The sequence below is a fragment of the Diplotaxodon limnothrissa genome, linkage group LG15, assembly GCF_057381915.1.
Source record: "Diplotaxodon limnothrissa isolate DT_005_m linkage group LG15, D_limnothrissa_male_GT1.1, whole genome shotgun sequence".
NCBI lineage: Eukaryota > Metazoa > Chordata > Actinopteri > Cichliformes > Cichlidae > Diplotaxodon > Diplotaxodon limnothrissa.
The window spans coordinates 6,919,484-6,937,236 of record NC_140610.1 but is presented as its reverse complement, the minus strand read 5'-3'; the positions used below and the strand labels follow the sequence as shown (position 1 = coordinate 6,937,236).

The following is a 17,753-nucleotide window of genomic DNA, read 5'->3' as shown; positions in this document are numbered from 1 at the left end:
TGTAGAAATTCATTTCACCGAAACAATAACGTGGCGCACAGTGTGACGCATGCACCAGTTTATTGTATTTCCAGACTTGCTTTCGGCACATTTACAGTGCACGCTACTCAATTTTTTGTCAGACTTGAAATAGCCGAAATACCTTCACACTACGGAACTTCTATGGCTCTTCCGTTCGACAATCTCTCCGGCATTGGAACCATCATCTGTTTTCTCTTCGGTCACGCTCGGTTGATTTTTCTAGTCGGCACACTCATTTCCTCCATTACCCGCTGGCTCCATTACGCGCTGGCTCCATTACCCGCTGGCTGCTTCCCAAACAAACACACGTGCGGCTTGGCACTTGTGCTGTACGTAACAAGTCACGCGACGTGATGCTGCGGCTGTGATTGGTTCGGCTCTGCGCTACTTAATTTGGATTGGCTGACCTTTTTTTTTTTTTTTTTTTCTTGAGGACAAGAGCGGCGAGGTCTATCGCGATAGCTTAATTTCTCTATCGAGTCAAAGTTATATCGCGATACATATCGTTATCGTTCTATCGCCCAGCTCTAGATCCACCCATATTCCACTCATTGTTGGAATCTGCTGCTGTGACTTCTTCACCACATCTTTTCATGTATAAAATGTTGGCATACTGCTTTTTTTTTTTCCTCCTGCAGTGACTAATTTCACATACTATGTTTTTCTGTGATTGTCACATTTCCTCAGTGACAATCAGAGTACAGTAAAATACACACTGCACAGAGGAGATCACATCTCAGTTAGTCCAGTCCAGATGTATGAAAATTGATCTTTTTTAAATACTTTAAACTAGCTTCCTAAAGACCCCAGCAAAAATAATTGATCCATTCTGCCAGCCTTAATTTGAGCCATCTCTTAATTATCAATTATGCAATTTTTGTGCACTGTTTGCCAGATTCAGATACTTAAAAAGCAATACTAAAAAGTCTCATTGTCCATATTGGGGTGTAGCGATACAGGTACTTAGGCAGCGCAACATTTATTGAGAGTGGTTGCTAGCAGGTTGCCACAGTCTCCAGTAGATAACATGGAAAACTCCAGAGAGATCTTTTCACCTGTGTGAATAGCTTCATGGGAATTCATGTCAAACTGCATGTAGCCCTGAAATGTTTGGGACGGTAAATGTCTCTTTCATCTCTTTGCATGCTCGTCTTTTTGTTTAAGTTGCCTGTCTGGTTTAATTCGCTGGATTTACACAAAAACAACAGATTTGGATATCACTGAGATGGGTTTTATTTGAGTGAATTCTTCTTCTAAATGCATTTTACTTGATCCGAAGAAGTAAAATGTCACACTGACCGTAAATCCAGCACATATGTCTTTTTCTGTTTGCTTCTTCTTTTATTTTTCATTTAACTCCACCATTTCCCCCCCTCCTTCCCCCTCCACTGCCTGCTGTGCTCGGTGCTTCCACCATGTGGTTGCCCATCGGTACTGCAGGCACTGGCCCAGGCCATTAAGGAGGCCAAAGAGCAACATCCTGACATGTCTGTTACCAGAGTGGTGGTTCATAAAGAAACTGAGCTGGCTGAGGAGGATTGACTGAACTCAGGTAATGATAAAAATAGTAGCTTATCATCATCATCATCATCATCATTATTATTATTATTATTATTATTATTATTATTATTATTATTATTAATCTTTTTATATTTGATAGGGAAAGGTTTATTTAGCGGTGCATGTGGAGAAGCTGCTAAAGAAACCAGCTGCCATCACACATGCTGCAACAGTTGAAAAGAGAAAAAGGGAAAAGGAGGCATTAGATTTTGGAAGGAGTACAAGGAGAACATTTTGATTAGGAAACCAGTGTCGTTTCATCATCGCAGTGCCCCAGGCTGATTACTCCCCCACCCCCCACCCCCTCTCTTTTTCCCCAGAGCTGAAGGGCCCGTCATGACTGTTTTTTCTTTGTCGAACGACCTTCATCACCCACGACGATCAGCCTTGACTGACGGGAGAGGAGGAGGAGGAGAAGAAGAGGAGCTTAAAGAACAGGGAGAGAAGGGTTTGACAAATGGACCGAAGTTGCCATTCTCTTCCTTTCTTATTGTCTGTGGTGCGATCTAAATCCCTCACTGCAAAACCAAGAAAAAGAAAAAAAAAATCTCTCATTGTTTCTGAGGGAACAAAAAGAACCACTTTGTTAGCATAACAATTGTAGCTTTTTTTTTTTTTTTTTTTTTAGTTGTGCTTTTTCTGTAACTGTTTTATAAACAGATGATAGCATGTTTGTCCTCTATCACAAAGATGAAACTAGGGATGCACTGATAACCAATCTGGATGAAACTGTATCCTGCATTGATCATTTTGTACCAGTACTGATGACCTTCAGCTAACGTTTCTTACAATAACAGCACGCTGAGATGCTCAAGTAGAGAAAGCTTTTTATCATAACAGTGAGGTTATGCACCTGTACTTGGGTTCCGGTGCATTGGCATAGAAAGGTAACTTGTTAAATTACAGCTCCCCCTCTTGCTTCATGGTGATGTAAATGGAGAGTAATATAATAGTTTATAAGGAACATGAAGGAAACAGGGTGTCACAACTTGGTCTGCTCTTTTTTTTTTTTTAAATTAGTATAACACACTCACTCTCACATATTCACAGGTGAATGGTAGAAACGTTGCACCTCACATTATCACTTCTACTTCCTGATCATTAGAGAAGAGCGGGAGCTGTAATTTCAACATCTGCAGGAGAGTCATCCAGGTCTTTTGGTTCTGTTATTTCTTTTTTTTTTTTCCTGTATAGTTATTATTCATCCACATTCCTTGTGTGTGACTAGCAGCCGAGTGAGTGCATTTTCAGTTCAATTCACTTTTTTTGCTAAACTGGAAGAAGAGACGGGTTTTGAACATTTTAAATAGGGTCGGCGAGCTTCAGCAGTAGTTCGAAAATGTAGGTGGAATAAATTCCATCAATTTTACAGTTTTAAATTTTTTTTAAGCTAAACTGAAGGTGGATTTGAACTGAAAATGACAACTTCTGCACAGTAAAAATGAAGGTTATCAATGGGAGCAGCTTTTCACTCCCCAGGCTCGTCCACTGTACGACACTAACCATTCCCGCTGGGCCTGAGGGGGAGCGAGGGAGACATAAACTGACTTTGGATTGGGAGACCGGAGCTGTAAAGTGAAGGATAATTGGGAGATTGCCCGATAAGTACCAGGGAATAAAAGAGAATTTGAATAATAATGCATGTTTTCTTGTATCCCACAGTGAAGTATTTTAATATTCTGAAGGCTTAATGCATAATGCAAAATTAACACTGCTATTTAAATTATTCAGAATGAGTTTTGTGCTCCAACTAGCACAGGTACCAAAATGAGGATGACTTGAAAGCAGCTCAGACTCAAATTAATGCAGCCTGCTAACTGCCAAGGAGCCAGTTTGCCGCCGTAGTTCAGCTCAGTTCATCGCCGGTTTCTTTTCATACCTGCTTGATATGATAGAGTATGGGATTAAATTCAGCATGTCTTCACGCAGTTTAATCTTCCAGGAGTCTCGAGTGAGTCTAGGTAGGACGCTACCACGTCAATTGGTTTGAGAGCGTGTGGACTATCTCTGCTCATACAGCGCGTCGGGCTGCTTTGTAACTGTTTCACTACAGCTAAACGTTTCTCTGCATGTTCTTTTTGTTTTTATTTTGGTTACATTTCATTCAGCCGATTTCCACGTTGTTCACAAAAAAACCGCAACGCTCTGAATCTGTCACCACACTTCAAACTGAGGCAAAAAAAACAAAAGTTACAACGCACCAGCCAAAATGCAGCTTAAAGGGAAGTGTATCAGAGGGTTTGAAGTGCTCTTGAAACCCCCTAAATGGAAACTCATTATGTTTTATTCATTTTCTGTCCTTTTACTCTGCAAAAAACAAAAAAAGAAAGTGAACTAAATTGTAGCTTTGTGTAAATATTGGGGGCATTAAATGTGCTAGGTGCTTGGTCTCGTGCATTTATTTTGACGCGCATTTTTAGCATAAGCAGCATAAAGGCAAAGTCATGTTCTCCTGAAATTTAGCTGATTGTAAGTGAAGAAGTGCCACTGATTTTAGTATAATAAACATTCCACCTTAGACTGGTCTGGATTAATCTACGTCTCCCTCTTTGACTGGACGTGTTTTAAATGGGAGACAAAAGGATATTTTATTTCATTTTTAGAAATAAAAAAGGAAGAAAAAACTGCTAATCAGCTTTTTAACTTGATGAGTAATCACTGCCCAATTTGACCCATTTTAAAACTTTTGTAGTTAAGCGTGCTCATCAAACTGAGAGCTGAAGCTTTTTTAAAATCAGGAAACGCAGGTCTGAGCTCTACTATGCAGTTAAATGACATTCCACGAGGGGGAAGCTTTAACCTCGAACCCTCTTGTAAAGAGACAAAGCAGCAGAAAAGCATTTTTTTTTTCTTTATAAAAATGTAAACCGTGCAACACTAGGCAGCTTTGGAAGCTTTTGATGTTCCAAAAAACAAACAAAAAGAAAAAAAGCCTTTGGTAATATCACAGTGACCACATTTGTAGATTTTTCTTTTTCATAATTTCTCATCTTTTCTCTGTGATCTAGTTGTTTAAAGGTGGGATTTCTTGTTCCCCCTCCATTTTGCATATTTGTAAAATTGTTGCAGTGTCGTTGTTTTTTTTGAAAACCACTACAAATGGAAATTTCTGCCACTGTTTTCCTTTTTGTACGTTTAGCCCCAGCTTTAACCGCTTTTCCGGGTTCTTCTGGGCTCTCTTAGCCAATCACATGAGCTTTGAGGCTGCGGAATCGGATTTTCCCAAATGTGTCATGTTACGTTAGGTTACACCAAGAAAAGTTTTACCAACCTCTACGCCTGTGAATCCACATCAGAGAACGTTAAATCCACATGGTGTCATAGCAGGTTATAATTGGAGGATCCTCTGAACACTTAAATCTCAGGCTTTGTTTCACACTCTGGAGAAACGGGAAACCAGCACAGTTTTTATATTTTATTAATAAAATAAAACTCACACAAACAAAGGAAACTTTACAGAAACTCATTTTGGAAAACCTACCAACTGCCTCATTGCTCTCTGTTAGCTAACCAGTGATCACCAGTAGGGTTTTTTCTGTCTAGCAGCTTAAATGTCTTGTATCTCCCCCCACACAGCCACTCCTCCCCCCTGTGTAACACTGTTTAAATAAAGGATTGTTATACTCGCTTCATTTCCTCATTCATTTCCTTGGAAGTGTGATTGAAAATGTGTGCAGCATATTTATTAGACATAATACCTAAAACTTAAATCCATGTGTAAATTATGCTTTTTAATTCATGTCAGTCGGGTGAGGCAGACGACGTCGGTGTCTTCAATGTCCAGCATGATGTGGCCCCTCAGGAGAGAGCACATAGTGTCATATACAGAGGGTGTTCCTTCATTTGTGTTAAAATGTGTCCGTTCATGACTGTCAGGCGCAGAAATGAGATCCAGTATTTCTTCTGTGCCGTCCTCTGTGGACATGCCTGTGGGTGGCGCTGATGGAGCTTCTGTCCTGCGCTAGCTTCAACAGATCAGCGTCAGCTGTGGATGAAAGATTAGAGATGAAGACTAAAAACAGAAGAAAACTGGAATGTTATGAGCTCTATGTGTAATATTTTAGTCTTTTTAACATTTACTATTGTAACTAGAATGAAGTTTAATTTTGTTATTTATACAATATTTTATATAAGTTTTATATATTCCACTTTGAATTAATTTAGACATTATTTTCATCAGTTGAAATCTTGGTGCCACAGGCTTGTCATTTCAGTTCTGCGTGGGGCGATGGTGTTGGTTAACAGAATGGCCCAGGGGAAAAAGCTGTTAGTGAGTCTGGAGGTGTGGGACCTGATTGACCCAAGGCACCGACCAGAGGGCAGTGGGGCAAACGGGTGGTGGGTGGGGTGCAAATGGTCACCTGTGATGACCCTAGTTGTCTTGAGACTGGAGGATTTAAGGATAGCCTCCAGGGGTGGCAGAGGGTAGTAGATGATTTTTCTGGGCAGTGTTAATTTACACTGTGCACAGCCTTTTTTCCCTCAGTTATCAACTGAGTACCAAACACCCAGGCAGTATAGGAGAGCACGCTCTCCATTCAAGCAAGGTAGAAGGCTGGCAGCAGCTTGTGGTCCAGGTTGTTCTTCCTGAGGACATGGAGGAAGTGCAGCCACTGTTGGCCCTTCCTTACTAGAACATTGGTGTTGTGGGTCCAGGTGAGATCAGTGGAGATGTGGGTGCCCAGAAACCTGAAGGTGGAGACATATTCCACCTGTTCTCCATTGACCATCTCCAATGAGATGGGAGTGGAGCTCTCTGCGCCTCTATTACGAGTTCTTTTGTTTTAGGGACTGCCTGCTGTGCTCGGTGCTGCCACTGTGTGGTTGCCCAGCACCAGGCAAGTACTTAGGTATAGTAGGCTCTGCTTAAAAAATGCTCAGTTGGTGTTAAGAGGCCCCAAACTGTGCCATGAAAATATCCCCTACATCATTATAGCACCAGCAGCAGCCTAAACTGCTGGTACAGTCTGATGTGCTGTGTGTTCAGAGATGCTCTTCTGCATACCTTGGTTGTAAGCAGTGGCTATTTGAGTTTATGTTGCTTGAAGAAGTCTGACCAGTCTTCTGTAACATCAACAAGGCATTTTCACCAAGGAAACTGACGCTCACTGCCACTTTCCTTTTTTTGTTTTTATCTTTTAGCAATGCTGGTACCTTGTGTGGTACCAGATGCAGGCTTTTGAACTGAGTGCGTATAACAATTCGGCACTCAACAATTCACCTCTTTATGCAGTGTCCATGTTTTCCAAAAAGAATTTCAAACTTTGACCACAGAACAGTTTTCCACTCTGTCTCATGAGTTCATGTTCACGTATGGCTTCGTCTTTGCACAATAAAGCTTTAACCTGCATGTGTGGATGGCACAGTATTCACAGACAGTGATTACAGGAAGTGTTCCTGAGCCCATGAAGTAGTTTCCGTGCCAGAATCATGTCTGTTTTTAACACCGTGATGGCAATTAACCTAATTAGTTGCTAAATGTTCCTCTGGCTTTTTCTTTTACTTTTCCAGCCTTTTGTTGCACTTTCCCCAACTTTGACACACATTAAATTCAAAATGAGCTAATATTTTTCATCAAATAGTAAAATGTCTGTAAAACTCTTTCTACTGTTGTGATTTGCCATCTAGAACACAGACCCAGATTTGTTTCTCACCAACATAAATAGAAGCTTTGTGTAATTTGAGCACCACTGACAAACAGTATGCGTTTGATTACCTGTAAATGATTGTAATTAGCATGCGAATAAACAGCAGACAATGTAAAATCACAAAAAATTGCACACTTTCTTGCTTTGATGCCAATCACGCCCAGCAGTCATTCCCACATGATTCTTTTAAAAACGGGTCACAAAAGAGTCAGATTTTCTCAAAAAGCAGCTGGAGTTCCCCATGATTGATTTTTCTACACATGAATAATCTTTTTATTAATATATCCACTTTGAACCAGAGCAGATGGTGAAAGCACAGCCATGATCATAACAGGATGTGTGTACACGTCTATGTTTTACGGCCGCACAAAGAACAAATGGGTCCGATTTAGCCGGCAAAAGCAACACCTGTGCACACATATAGATGAAGGAAAAGGCATGTTTCCAGGTTTTTCATGTGTTGAGTAATCTAAAGCCTGTGGCAGTCCTCTCTCACTACGCATCCACAAAAACCAGGCCAGTGTAACTAATTGTCAGAGTGTAGTTTAGTTTGGGCTCTTTGTTGTTTACCTGTGGGTCACGTGAGTTGTAATATACTGTTCAAATAATACTGTGAGTGAGTATGAGAAATGCCCACCCTGTCTGAGTTTCCAACTGAGGAGGATGATCAGTGCTAGCAGCAGCAGAGAGACAGACAGGAAGAGCATCAGTCCAAACAGCCACACTGGAAAAAAGCTGCCTGCATCACTGTTTGACATCGTGATGCTTCCCTGCAGGAACAGAGCCAGATCAGCCCAGGGGGAAGTCAGCACAGCCATGTTAGTCCTGTGAAGCAACAGAAACGGGGAGAACTGTGACAGCACTGAGCAGCTCCTTCAGTGGGAGACTGCGGCACCCACGGTGTGGGACGGAGAGATTTCGCAGGTCTTTCCTCCCCACTGCTGTCAGACTCCATAATAAAGACTTTAACTGATCAAGCACACACATCCATACATATGCAATAATACTAAGTGCAATAATCCTTTCTGTCATCGTTGTATTTTTACTCAGTTGTATATAGTATTTGTATTTGTATTCTATTTTTATCTTATTGTATATTTATTTTATTTTATTCTACTGTATATAGTATTTTATTTTATTCTATTCTGTACAGTTGTGTACTGTATTTATTCTTATTGTATTCTAATTTTTGCCTCATAACTCTTGCACTGTCCACTTCCTGCTGTGACAAAACAAATTTCCCACGTGTGGGACTAATAAAGGTTATCTTATCTTATCTTATCTTATCTTAACATCAGGTCTGCTGTGGCGATATGATCACAGAACACATCAACGCGAGTACTTTAATGTGTCGGACCGACAACAGCTAAGTTTTAGGTTAAATAACAAATAAGTAACAGTAGTGCTGACGACTTTTCTTTCAGTTAAAGCCCAAAATCTCTTTGGTCTGCAGCTGCTTTTGTAGTATGAAGCATTTACTGTACAAGAAACGTACACTAGCAAGTACCAGCTTAACCCCCCACACCTAGTGTATCATATTTGATACATGAGTTTTTGAGACTAACCCCTCTGAAAAAAATAAAAAAAATAAATTTAGTAATAAATATTTTGCCAAAACAAAACCCAACAACAAATATGATATAAATTAAAACTCAAATATGTGAATTGGCCACCTCTCCCTGAGCCTGGGAGTTTTTCCTTCCCACTGTCGCCAAAGTGCTTGCTCATAGGGGATCATGTGATTGTTGGGGGTTTCTTTGTTTTATCATTGTAGGGTCTACCTTGCAATATAAAGAAAATAAAATTCAAATAAAATTGAATTGAAAATAGAACTTTATTTTCAGAATTACAATTGCCTGGCAATTATTTCATGGTTCAGGCTTTAAAGGGTTAATAAAAGCAGACTATTTTTAGTAGCCAAGCGTGTGTATGCCAATCAAAGGTTGGAATAAACACCAGACATCAAATAAGAAACGTGTTCCAAATTTCTTTTAAATTGATTTCTCAGTACAACCATTCTGTGTGTAGTTTTCGCTTCTGGTTGATTGGTTTTAGTTAAGGGTGGAACTGAATAAACTTGTATACATTCTCAAACCAATGATCTTAGAACATACACAACCAGAGTAGCTGTCCCTTTGGATCAGATTCAGAATAAACTGTATTGTCATTGCACCGTATGGTTAAAAACTACAACACAACAAAAAGGGACATATCGGGGAACGTCTTTGATCAGCATTTAATCCTGATAGGTTTTCTTTTGAACTTGCCTAGGACATGCTGTGTGCTCATCAGAGGCAACCGCAATCAATGACCATTGCACAGCTGCAGGCTGTACTCATCCAGGAATGGACATCTGGACACTACACAGATGGGTGATTGCTTAAATATGTATTTCTATATGATTAGAAGTGTAAACTGTGACAATGCAACACTCCAGACTTGCAGCAATGTTGCTTCCATGCTTGGTGTTAAAGCCTCTATAGTCTAAATTATGGATAATCCTTTGCAGTCATGACATTTATATATTTTGTGTTTCAAACACTGGTTTTGATACAAAGTTTAGAATGATATTTATTTAAAATAATAATTCCCTGCAGGTTCAGCTAACCTTGCTGAAACTTGAATCATAGTTTTCATCCCTTTCAAGCGGCCTTGTCGGTCTCAGTGCAGGTTATGAAATGATAACTGTAACATGTAATCTATTGTTCGAGTTCCTTCGCACGTGTTTTCCCTCATTCACATGAACATGTGCTTTTATGGATTCACTTGTGTCCATGTACACACAGTGCATTTGGAAAATATTCACACTGCAGAGTTGTTACTTTTTTTAAAACAAAGTATCGAGGGAAGGCTGCGACAGCTTATGTACACGTTATAAAGTTGTTTGATTTTTAACAAAATTGCAGTTTAAAGCTATTTTTTCCCACTTTCTCATTATGGGGTGAAATAAAAAATAAATCTGTTTTGGAAGAAGGCTGTATGATGACAAAATGTGGTCATGTGAGGTGCTGTGAGTACTTTCCAGATGCGCTCTGAGTGGCATGTTCCCAAAAGCTTTGTATTAGGAACAAGACTGTTTGATCTCGGTCATGGTTTAGACTAAAATACAAAAGTTCACGGCAGTTTCACCACTTTTTTTCTTGGTTGCCTGGGTTACGTGTCCCCTCAGAGGAGCGTTGAAAACATGCACGATGCAAGCAAGAAATGTACTTCCACTTAAAGTACAGTTCATACAGTTCATGTCCACGGACAAATAGCTTGCACATTTGTGACTGTTTCACTCTTTGGCCATGAAACCTTGTGCTCATTTTGTCCATACGAACGTGTACAGTCAGTACAGATAAAGCAGGATCACCTATACAAAACATGAATCACACTCACAGTTATCATTAACACTACAACCAAATCTACTTACGGTTTTTAGGCCCCCAGTAATGCAGCTTTGAAGGCCTTTAGGTGGAAATGACCTACAGATGTTCTCCAGAGATTAATGAGTTTTGTCCTTGCTGACGTTAAGCTGTCTTTTAAAGAAATCAGTCAGTTGCTCCTGACGCCGCTGAGATTATGCAGGAAAAATAAATCTCGTGTTTTTATTTCCACAGTGAGAAAATGAGCTAAAAGAAGTCCAGTTCTTTGTTTCTTCTTTTTAGTGTGTTTGCTTCCTGTGTTTCTCTGTCCCCGACTCACTTTGATTGGGAGAAACAGCACTGCTGTTGACAATGTGAACTTTGTTCTGTTTCAACAGTCGAACCGTGTGATTAGTAAGATTAGTTTTACTGGACCGTGTGTGTGTGTGTGTGTGTGTGTGTGTGTGTTTAGTAAGAGGATTGGTGCATGTTACTGTATGCACTGGTGTCCTTAAACCGTTTGAATCTGGGAAATAATTTACATGTTATGCTTCTGTGCTTGTTTGTGTGCACTGTGGCTTTCTGCAGTGTTGATCATTGAACCTTAGACCTTTGTGCTTACTGCGTCATAAAAGAAAACCTCACAACACATGCAGTTTTTCAGCTGTTCTCTCAACTCTTTTGCCTTTCTCTGCTTTCGAACACTCTCTGCACCAACAAACACTGATGCCGTTTTGGTTGATGGCATCACTGATTAGTTTCAAACACAACTGATAACCGTAATCTGGACGATATCACTACAACATATCCATCCATCCATTCTCTTTAGCTTATCCTTATAAAGATTGTGGTGGTGGAGCGTCTCAAACAGGCTCTAGTGCTGGTGAGCACGGGGCCCACTAGAGGATGTTGGGTCCTCAGGCCACCCTCATGGAGTCTGTTTCTGATGGTTGCTCAGAGACTTTCACACCAGTGGCCTGCTGACCATGCCACTAAATCACAAAGAATGCAGTACTGAATCAGACAGTTTGCATTAAAATGCAGAGATACATGGCATGCATATGCAATCTGTGTAGGTTCTCTGTCATCCAGGTCATGGTAGTCTAAGGATCTTGGAAATAAACTAGCTGGACTTCTTTAAATTTCGTGAAGATGTTTCATCTTTTATTTTATCTAGCTACTTAGACATATACAATATATCTCCGTAATCAGTCACAGGCACAAGTTTGTTTTTTTTCTTGGCTCACAGGTCACACCACACTCACCACAAACTTTATTGGGTACACCTATTCAGGTGCTCGATCACACAAATATATAATCAGCCAGTCACATGGCAGCAACCCAATGTATTTAGGCATGTAGACATGGTCAAAAAAACACTGAAGTTCAAACTGAGCAACAAATTGGGGGAAGAAAGGCGATTTTGTTTAGTCTGACACGGTTCTGCCACATGGTTGGTGCCAGACAGATTGGTCTGACTGCTGATCTACAGGGATTGCCCCACACAAATATCTCTAGGATTTACAGAGAACTGTCTGAAAAAAAAAAAGATCCAGTTATTGGCAGCTTCCTGTGTCAAAATACCTTGTTGGTGTCAGAGGATAGATGGCTTTGAGCTGATAGGAAGGGAACAGTAACTCAAATAACCACTCATTACAACCAAGGTCTGCAGAAGAGCACGTGTGATAGTACAAAACATTAAACCTTGCAGCAGACGACCACACTGGCTACACTCAACTTCTCAGCCAAGAACAGGAAACTGAGGCTATAACTCATCCAGTCTCAACAAAATTGGATAATTCAAGATTGTCCATGTTACTTAGCTTAGTTAGTTTCTTGAACATGATCCAATAGAGCACCTTTGGGATGTGGTGGAATGGAGGGAGCTCTTGTAGGGTGTTCATGGTCTGTAGTCGTCTGTATCCATAGTGGTCGAAGAAACAAAGAGTGGTGAACCAGTGACAGGGTCATGGAGCGAAGTTGGCCCCTGTGGTCCAATCTAACAGGTGAGCTACTGTAACTCAAATTGCCTAAGAAGGTAATGCTGGATCTGATAGAAAGGCAAGAAAATACACAGTGCATCACTGTTTGTTGCTGTTTGGGCACCAACACAATATTAGGCAGGTGGTCATAATGTTATGCTGAGTGATGTATCCTTGCTTGTATGTGACAAAGTTTAAGTATCTTTGTCCTTTTTGCAGTTTGACATTCTGCTTCCAGTCTCCCCATCAAACATTTAAACAGAACATTGCTTTCAGGCTTTTGGGTGAAATCACAGACACAATCTGGCTACAGCCAGTAAGAACTCAGGTTAACTGTGTGATGCTGCCATCAACATCAATATAACTTATTAAGTTTGTTTGAAAGAAGGGTGGAGGCTGTGGCGTCTTTGAAGGTTGTATAGCGTTCTGTTTTTTTCTGGTAGTTTGATGCATGTATCATGCATGGATGTATACATGCATGTTTAATTAAATTAGGCAAATGAAAAAAACAAATGGAAAAACAAACAAAAAAAAAGAACGCAAAAGTTACATTCATTATTTAGATATGGCTGATAAAACATTAATGTGGCTCTTGTGAGAAGAGGAATTGAAACTAATCTGTTGAAAAATCTCCTGAAAGCAGCCATAACCCTGGCTAAACATTTCCTCCCTCGACACGCAGGAGGAATTTTGGCCCATTTTGCCATTTCCTCTGGACTGAGACAAGCAACAGAAAAGAAGAAAAAGAAGGGTTGTTTTTTTCCCCAGCACCACTGTTGCTGCCAAACTAACCAGCCCTTCAGTCAGTCTTGTTTCTTTGTGATTGTCTCTTATTTTCTCTTGTGTGCTGCTGCTGACAAAGTGAGCGTAGATAAAATTCTGAAATGAAAGAAAATGCGCACAAGCAAGAAACAAGACCAAACTCGATTAACCAAATGTAATCAGCAGAAACTGGCTGGGAGCTGCCAGAAATGTGGCTTCTGCAATGGGTCGGGATTTTGGGACAGCAGTGATCCTGAGGCTGTCTCAGGAACACATTATCAACACTCTGGGTGTTTCTCCACTGTTACAGCCCTAGCTGGGCCTCCTGATACTGCCCTTGTGTGGGCTTGGTGTTTTTCTCTGCCTCCTCCTCTCTTGCTCCACCCCTCTGTCTCTCTCTTGCTCTTCTCTCTCCCCAGGACACAGCTGCTGCTCATTGGACTCATTTACCACCTGGGCCCAGTCGGCAATCATCCTCTCTGAGGTCATATAAGCTGGGGATGAGCTGTGAGCAGTGTGGGGTGTTCTTGGTGTGTAGTTATCCTGCCTGAAGTGTGGAGTTGTGGAAATAGTATAGCTGCTTTACGTGAGTAGTGTGGGCTTGTGGGCCTCGGCAGCAGTAAAGCTAGCTGCTAGTGATGGGCAGATGAAGCTTCATGAAGCACTGAAGCTTTTCATCCAATTGGTTCACTCCAGCGCAAAGCTTCTTGAAGCTTCATTTGCTCTAGTAGGACACCTACTGGACATAAAAATATTAGTTGGCATGAATTTGAAGAGTGTGGCCTTTTGCACACAGCTTGTAAATGTCAACAACAAAAGGAGTGTGTAAAACATGTATATTGTAGTGATGGCAGTATACTGTGTATATTTATACTGGCAGTATGGAAAATGATTATTTGGAAATGCTTAAAATGGAAATGATCATTTACTGTGAGGTGAGGTGTAGTTGGGGTGTGGACAGTAGTTGTGCTTTTGTAACACTGAGGTATGGACAGCTACACACTGAGCCTCAGTCCTGCCTGTTCACATTTTATTCTGTAAAAACTACATTTTCACTGCTTTTATGACCTTTTTAGTGGGGAGAACATAGCTAGGATTTAATGATTTAACAAATCTTTTAAATCCTTTGTCCTCCACAATGCTAAATGGCTCAATCACCATGCTAACCAGGTCTTCATCTATTTGAGATTGTTCTCCTGAGGAAAGACAATAAAGACAAAGCACAAATATAAATATCACACACGTAACTTATAACAGCTGTATAATATTGTTATATCATTTAGTAACATTACTGCATGCTATATTATCATGGCATTTGATGGCTCACCTGGTCCTGCTCCATAATCGGTGTTCCCCTTATTCTCATGCGAAGCTCTGTAGTGCCTAAGCATGGATGAGGTGTTGTTGTTATATCCCAGCTCCCTGGCACATAGCAAACACTTCACCTTGTACAAAAGTAAAGCCGCTTAACATAAATTGTATTGCACCATCAGTATTATGAAAATACATCTTCTGTAGAAATTTACATAACTTGTTGGGAGGAATAAAATCACAATGTTCCCACACAGGGGAGGACATCCTCCTCTTCTTAGCTGGCTCCATTCTCTCCTGACTTTCTCTCCTCACTCTCATAAACCTCCAAACTGTCTCTAACTCTCACTAACCGCAACTCTCCATCAAACACCTACATTTTGAATGAAGTCTGAGGGGTTTATATCGCTGTCATATCTCGCGGCAAAGTTCGAACCACTTCATGAACCAGTCACGTGGTACAGCCGGGCGGCGAGGCTTCGGACGTCATCATTTTCAGCTCCTCCCATAAATGAAGCAAGCCTCGATACGCGCATCGCGGAAACGCCCCCTCCATTACTCGACACAAGCTTCGAAGCCTCGATACAGAACGTCACATCACTACTAGCTGCTGCTAGTGATAGGGTGAGCTTGTGGGCCCCTGGAAGTGCCTCCTCGTGGTGTGGAGTTTGTTTGGTTGTTGTGTTCTTTGTTGTTGCAACCTTTTTTTCCCTTTTTCCAAGTGTTATTGGTAAAACGGCGTTGCCGGCTCTTTATGTTATGATTATCTATAATAAAGACTATTTTATTTACTAAAAACACCTGTCTGTTTTCCTTTCATTCTGTTCTGGACTCATTTGTTACTGGTCCCCTCACTCGCATGCCTAGACCCCTTCGGGGGGACGTAACATTCACATTTTTATTTCTGCCTACTTTGAAGTCAACCTTCAGCAAAGTGTGTTTTTGTTACCAACATTCACAGAAAAAAGAGGAATCCTGCCTCACCTCTTTGTCTGATTGCTGCTGTAGGTATGAGGCAGCATCCACTTTGATGAGTGGAGTTGGATGTGTGCATCTGTTTGTGTGGGCGGAAGATCATGTTTTTGTCGTCAGCACTGTGGGAACGGATCCTGTGTTTCATTGATTGTACAGTGAGATGAATCCAAGTCATCTCTCCCCGTCTGCCACATTGTGCTAAGGCCAAGTGGAGGGAAACAGCAAAAAGAACAACACACATAAACATCATTTGAGTTCACCATGGTGTGTAAAACATTACAATTTGAAATCTGCAATATCTTTTCCTAAGTTTTTCTGAGTGTTATGTAACATGCTTGCTTGTGTGGAAAGATCTTTTAGTGGACGCGCAGCTTACTACATGGCCAGTGTTTATTGGTTTACCTTGATTTAGGTCCCACAGAGGTCACCTTCTCAAGGGAGACCTAGCCAAGGCAGCAGAAACACAAACTCCAAACATAATAAAAATACAAACAACTTAAAATGCAGAGCATACAACATGACATGCAATATGCATATATCCAAAACAAAAAACCTCTGATCTTTTTGCAGTGTTTTATGTCCAAGGTGCTTAATAAGAAAATCTGTCAACACCCTGGGCACATTAAAAGCAACCATTTGGAGGAGCGTTGCTGGTAACTGTTCAAGCTGATACAGAGAAAGTTACTGAGAAAAACTGTAAGTTAATCCAGTATTGTTTTATAGATTAAAAAATCCAAAACAAAACAAACGCCCATCAGGAGGTAAAGAGAGGAGTCATGAGTCAGAGATTTTGTTGCTGTAACAAAACATAGAGATGCATGACAAACTGAATAAAGATGTCAGGCATATACAGCATATTATCATAATCGATGCCAGGAGAACAATAACTCCCACAGTTTTTTTCCCCTTGGCATTAAAACGAAAGTAAGATTTAAACCTTGAGGCTGAATTGAGCACAAAAACAGATATTATTGCTGCTTTTGGCAATGATGTTTTGAAATTTGAAAAAAAAAAAAAAGTACAATTAATCATTGTACCTTATCATCAGTGTCTCTTTTCTGTTGCAGTTCCAGGAGATCAGCCAAATGATCAATGTAGTTGCATTTAGTGTGGGAAAGCAAGGAAATCGGTGCTTGCCCTTTGAAATCTAAAAGCAGACATCAGTTAAACCCTTCAAAAGTGAACCGATCTTACAATATTGCACATCCCCCACTTGTTTACTTCCTTCCAGTGAATTACTGCCTTGCTGTGCCTGTTGTCTCTGGAAGCTAGTTTGACTCTGAGCCTTGGGATATATAGTTTCTCCTCCCTTGTCCATGACCAAGAATGGGTTAATACTGACTATAATAATCACTAATGGTAAGTTGCTGGTCATTATTCATCAATCTTCCGCTCAAGTATTCATTCAGTTAAATAAATGCATTAAAAAAAGAGAAAGGTGGTAAATATTTAATGTCCAACATTGTAATGATATTTTACTTTAAATGACCTCTACTGTCTATGAATCCATTACAGTAATTTAATGCCATCGATTTTCTACATTCATTTCCCCCACCAATTAGTTTACATCACTAAATATAATGTATTTTCATAAGAGCAAAGTTCAACTCTGTCTGGAGTATTCAAAATTCAAAACACTTTAAACATATCATATTTGAACCGAGCTGCTAAGGTTCAGCTCAACTATGGAGTGGAGTTGGTTTTATTTAGGTGTAACACACAACAATCTGTTTCTAGCAGATAATGGCTTGCCTGATTACATTCCATTATTAAAATCAAAGTAAACTTTATTGTCATCTCTGCTACATAAAGTAGAGTATATAGAGAGATGAGACGAGGAGGCTCCAGTTCCATTCAGTGCAAAAGACAACAATAAATATAAGAAGAGTAAGAAATAAATATACATTTTAAGACTAAGGGAAAAGTAAAAGGTATAAATATATACTTTAAATTAAAGGTAAAAGGATCAATAACAATCTAAATTTACAATTTACAGTTGAATGATTTAAAGTGACCTTGAAGTGGTTTAAAATGACCAGCGTAGCAGCGTCACAGTTTACTGTTTATTATGAAAGGACACAGTTCAGACCACTTAAAGTTACCGAGCGAGGTCTTAGACTGCATGAAAGTCATCAACTCTCTGCAGA

At 40.2% G+C, this 17,753-nt stretch overlaps 1 protein-coding gene and 1 long non-coding RNA gene across 7 annotated transcripts in view; one reads left to right on the top strand and one right to left on the bottom strand.

The window, feature by feature from the left end:
* Positions 1-5,203, top strand: part of epb41l2 (erythrocyte membrane protein band 4.1-like 2) — a 53,046-nt gene extending 47,843 nt beyond the window's left edge. For all 6 annotated transcript variants that reach the window (XM_085373577.1, XM_085373575.1, XM_085373576.1 and 3 more), the window contains 2 exons: positions 1,462-1,573; positions 1,902-5,203. In XM_085373577.1, coding sequence (XP_085229703.1) covers positions 1,462-1,563 — 102 coding nt within the window. In that variant the 3' untranslated portion in view covers positions 1,564-1,573; positions 1,902-5,203. The remainder of the gene's footprint in view (positions 1-1,461; positions 1,574-1,901) is intronic.
* LOC146616920 (uncharacterized) lies at positions 5,065-10,920 on the bottom strand. Its single transcript, XR_014906897.1, has 3 exons — positions 10,645-10,920; positions 7,867-8,054; positions 5,065-5,566 (listed from the first exon to the last, which is right to left on the bottom strand). It is a non-coding gene; the product is annotated as an uncharacterized LOC146616920 (long non-coding RNA).
* Between the last annotated feature and the right edge of the window lie 6,833 nt (positions 10,921-17,753).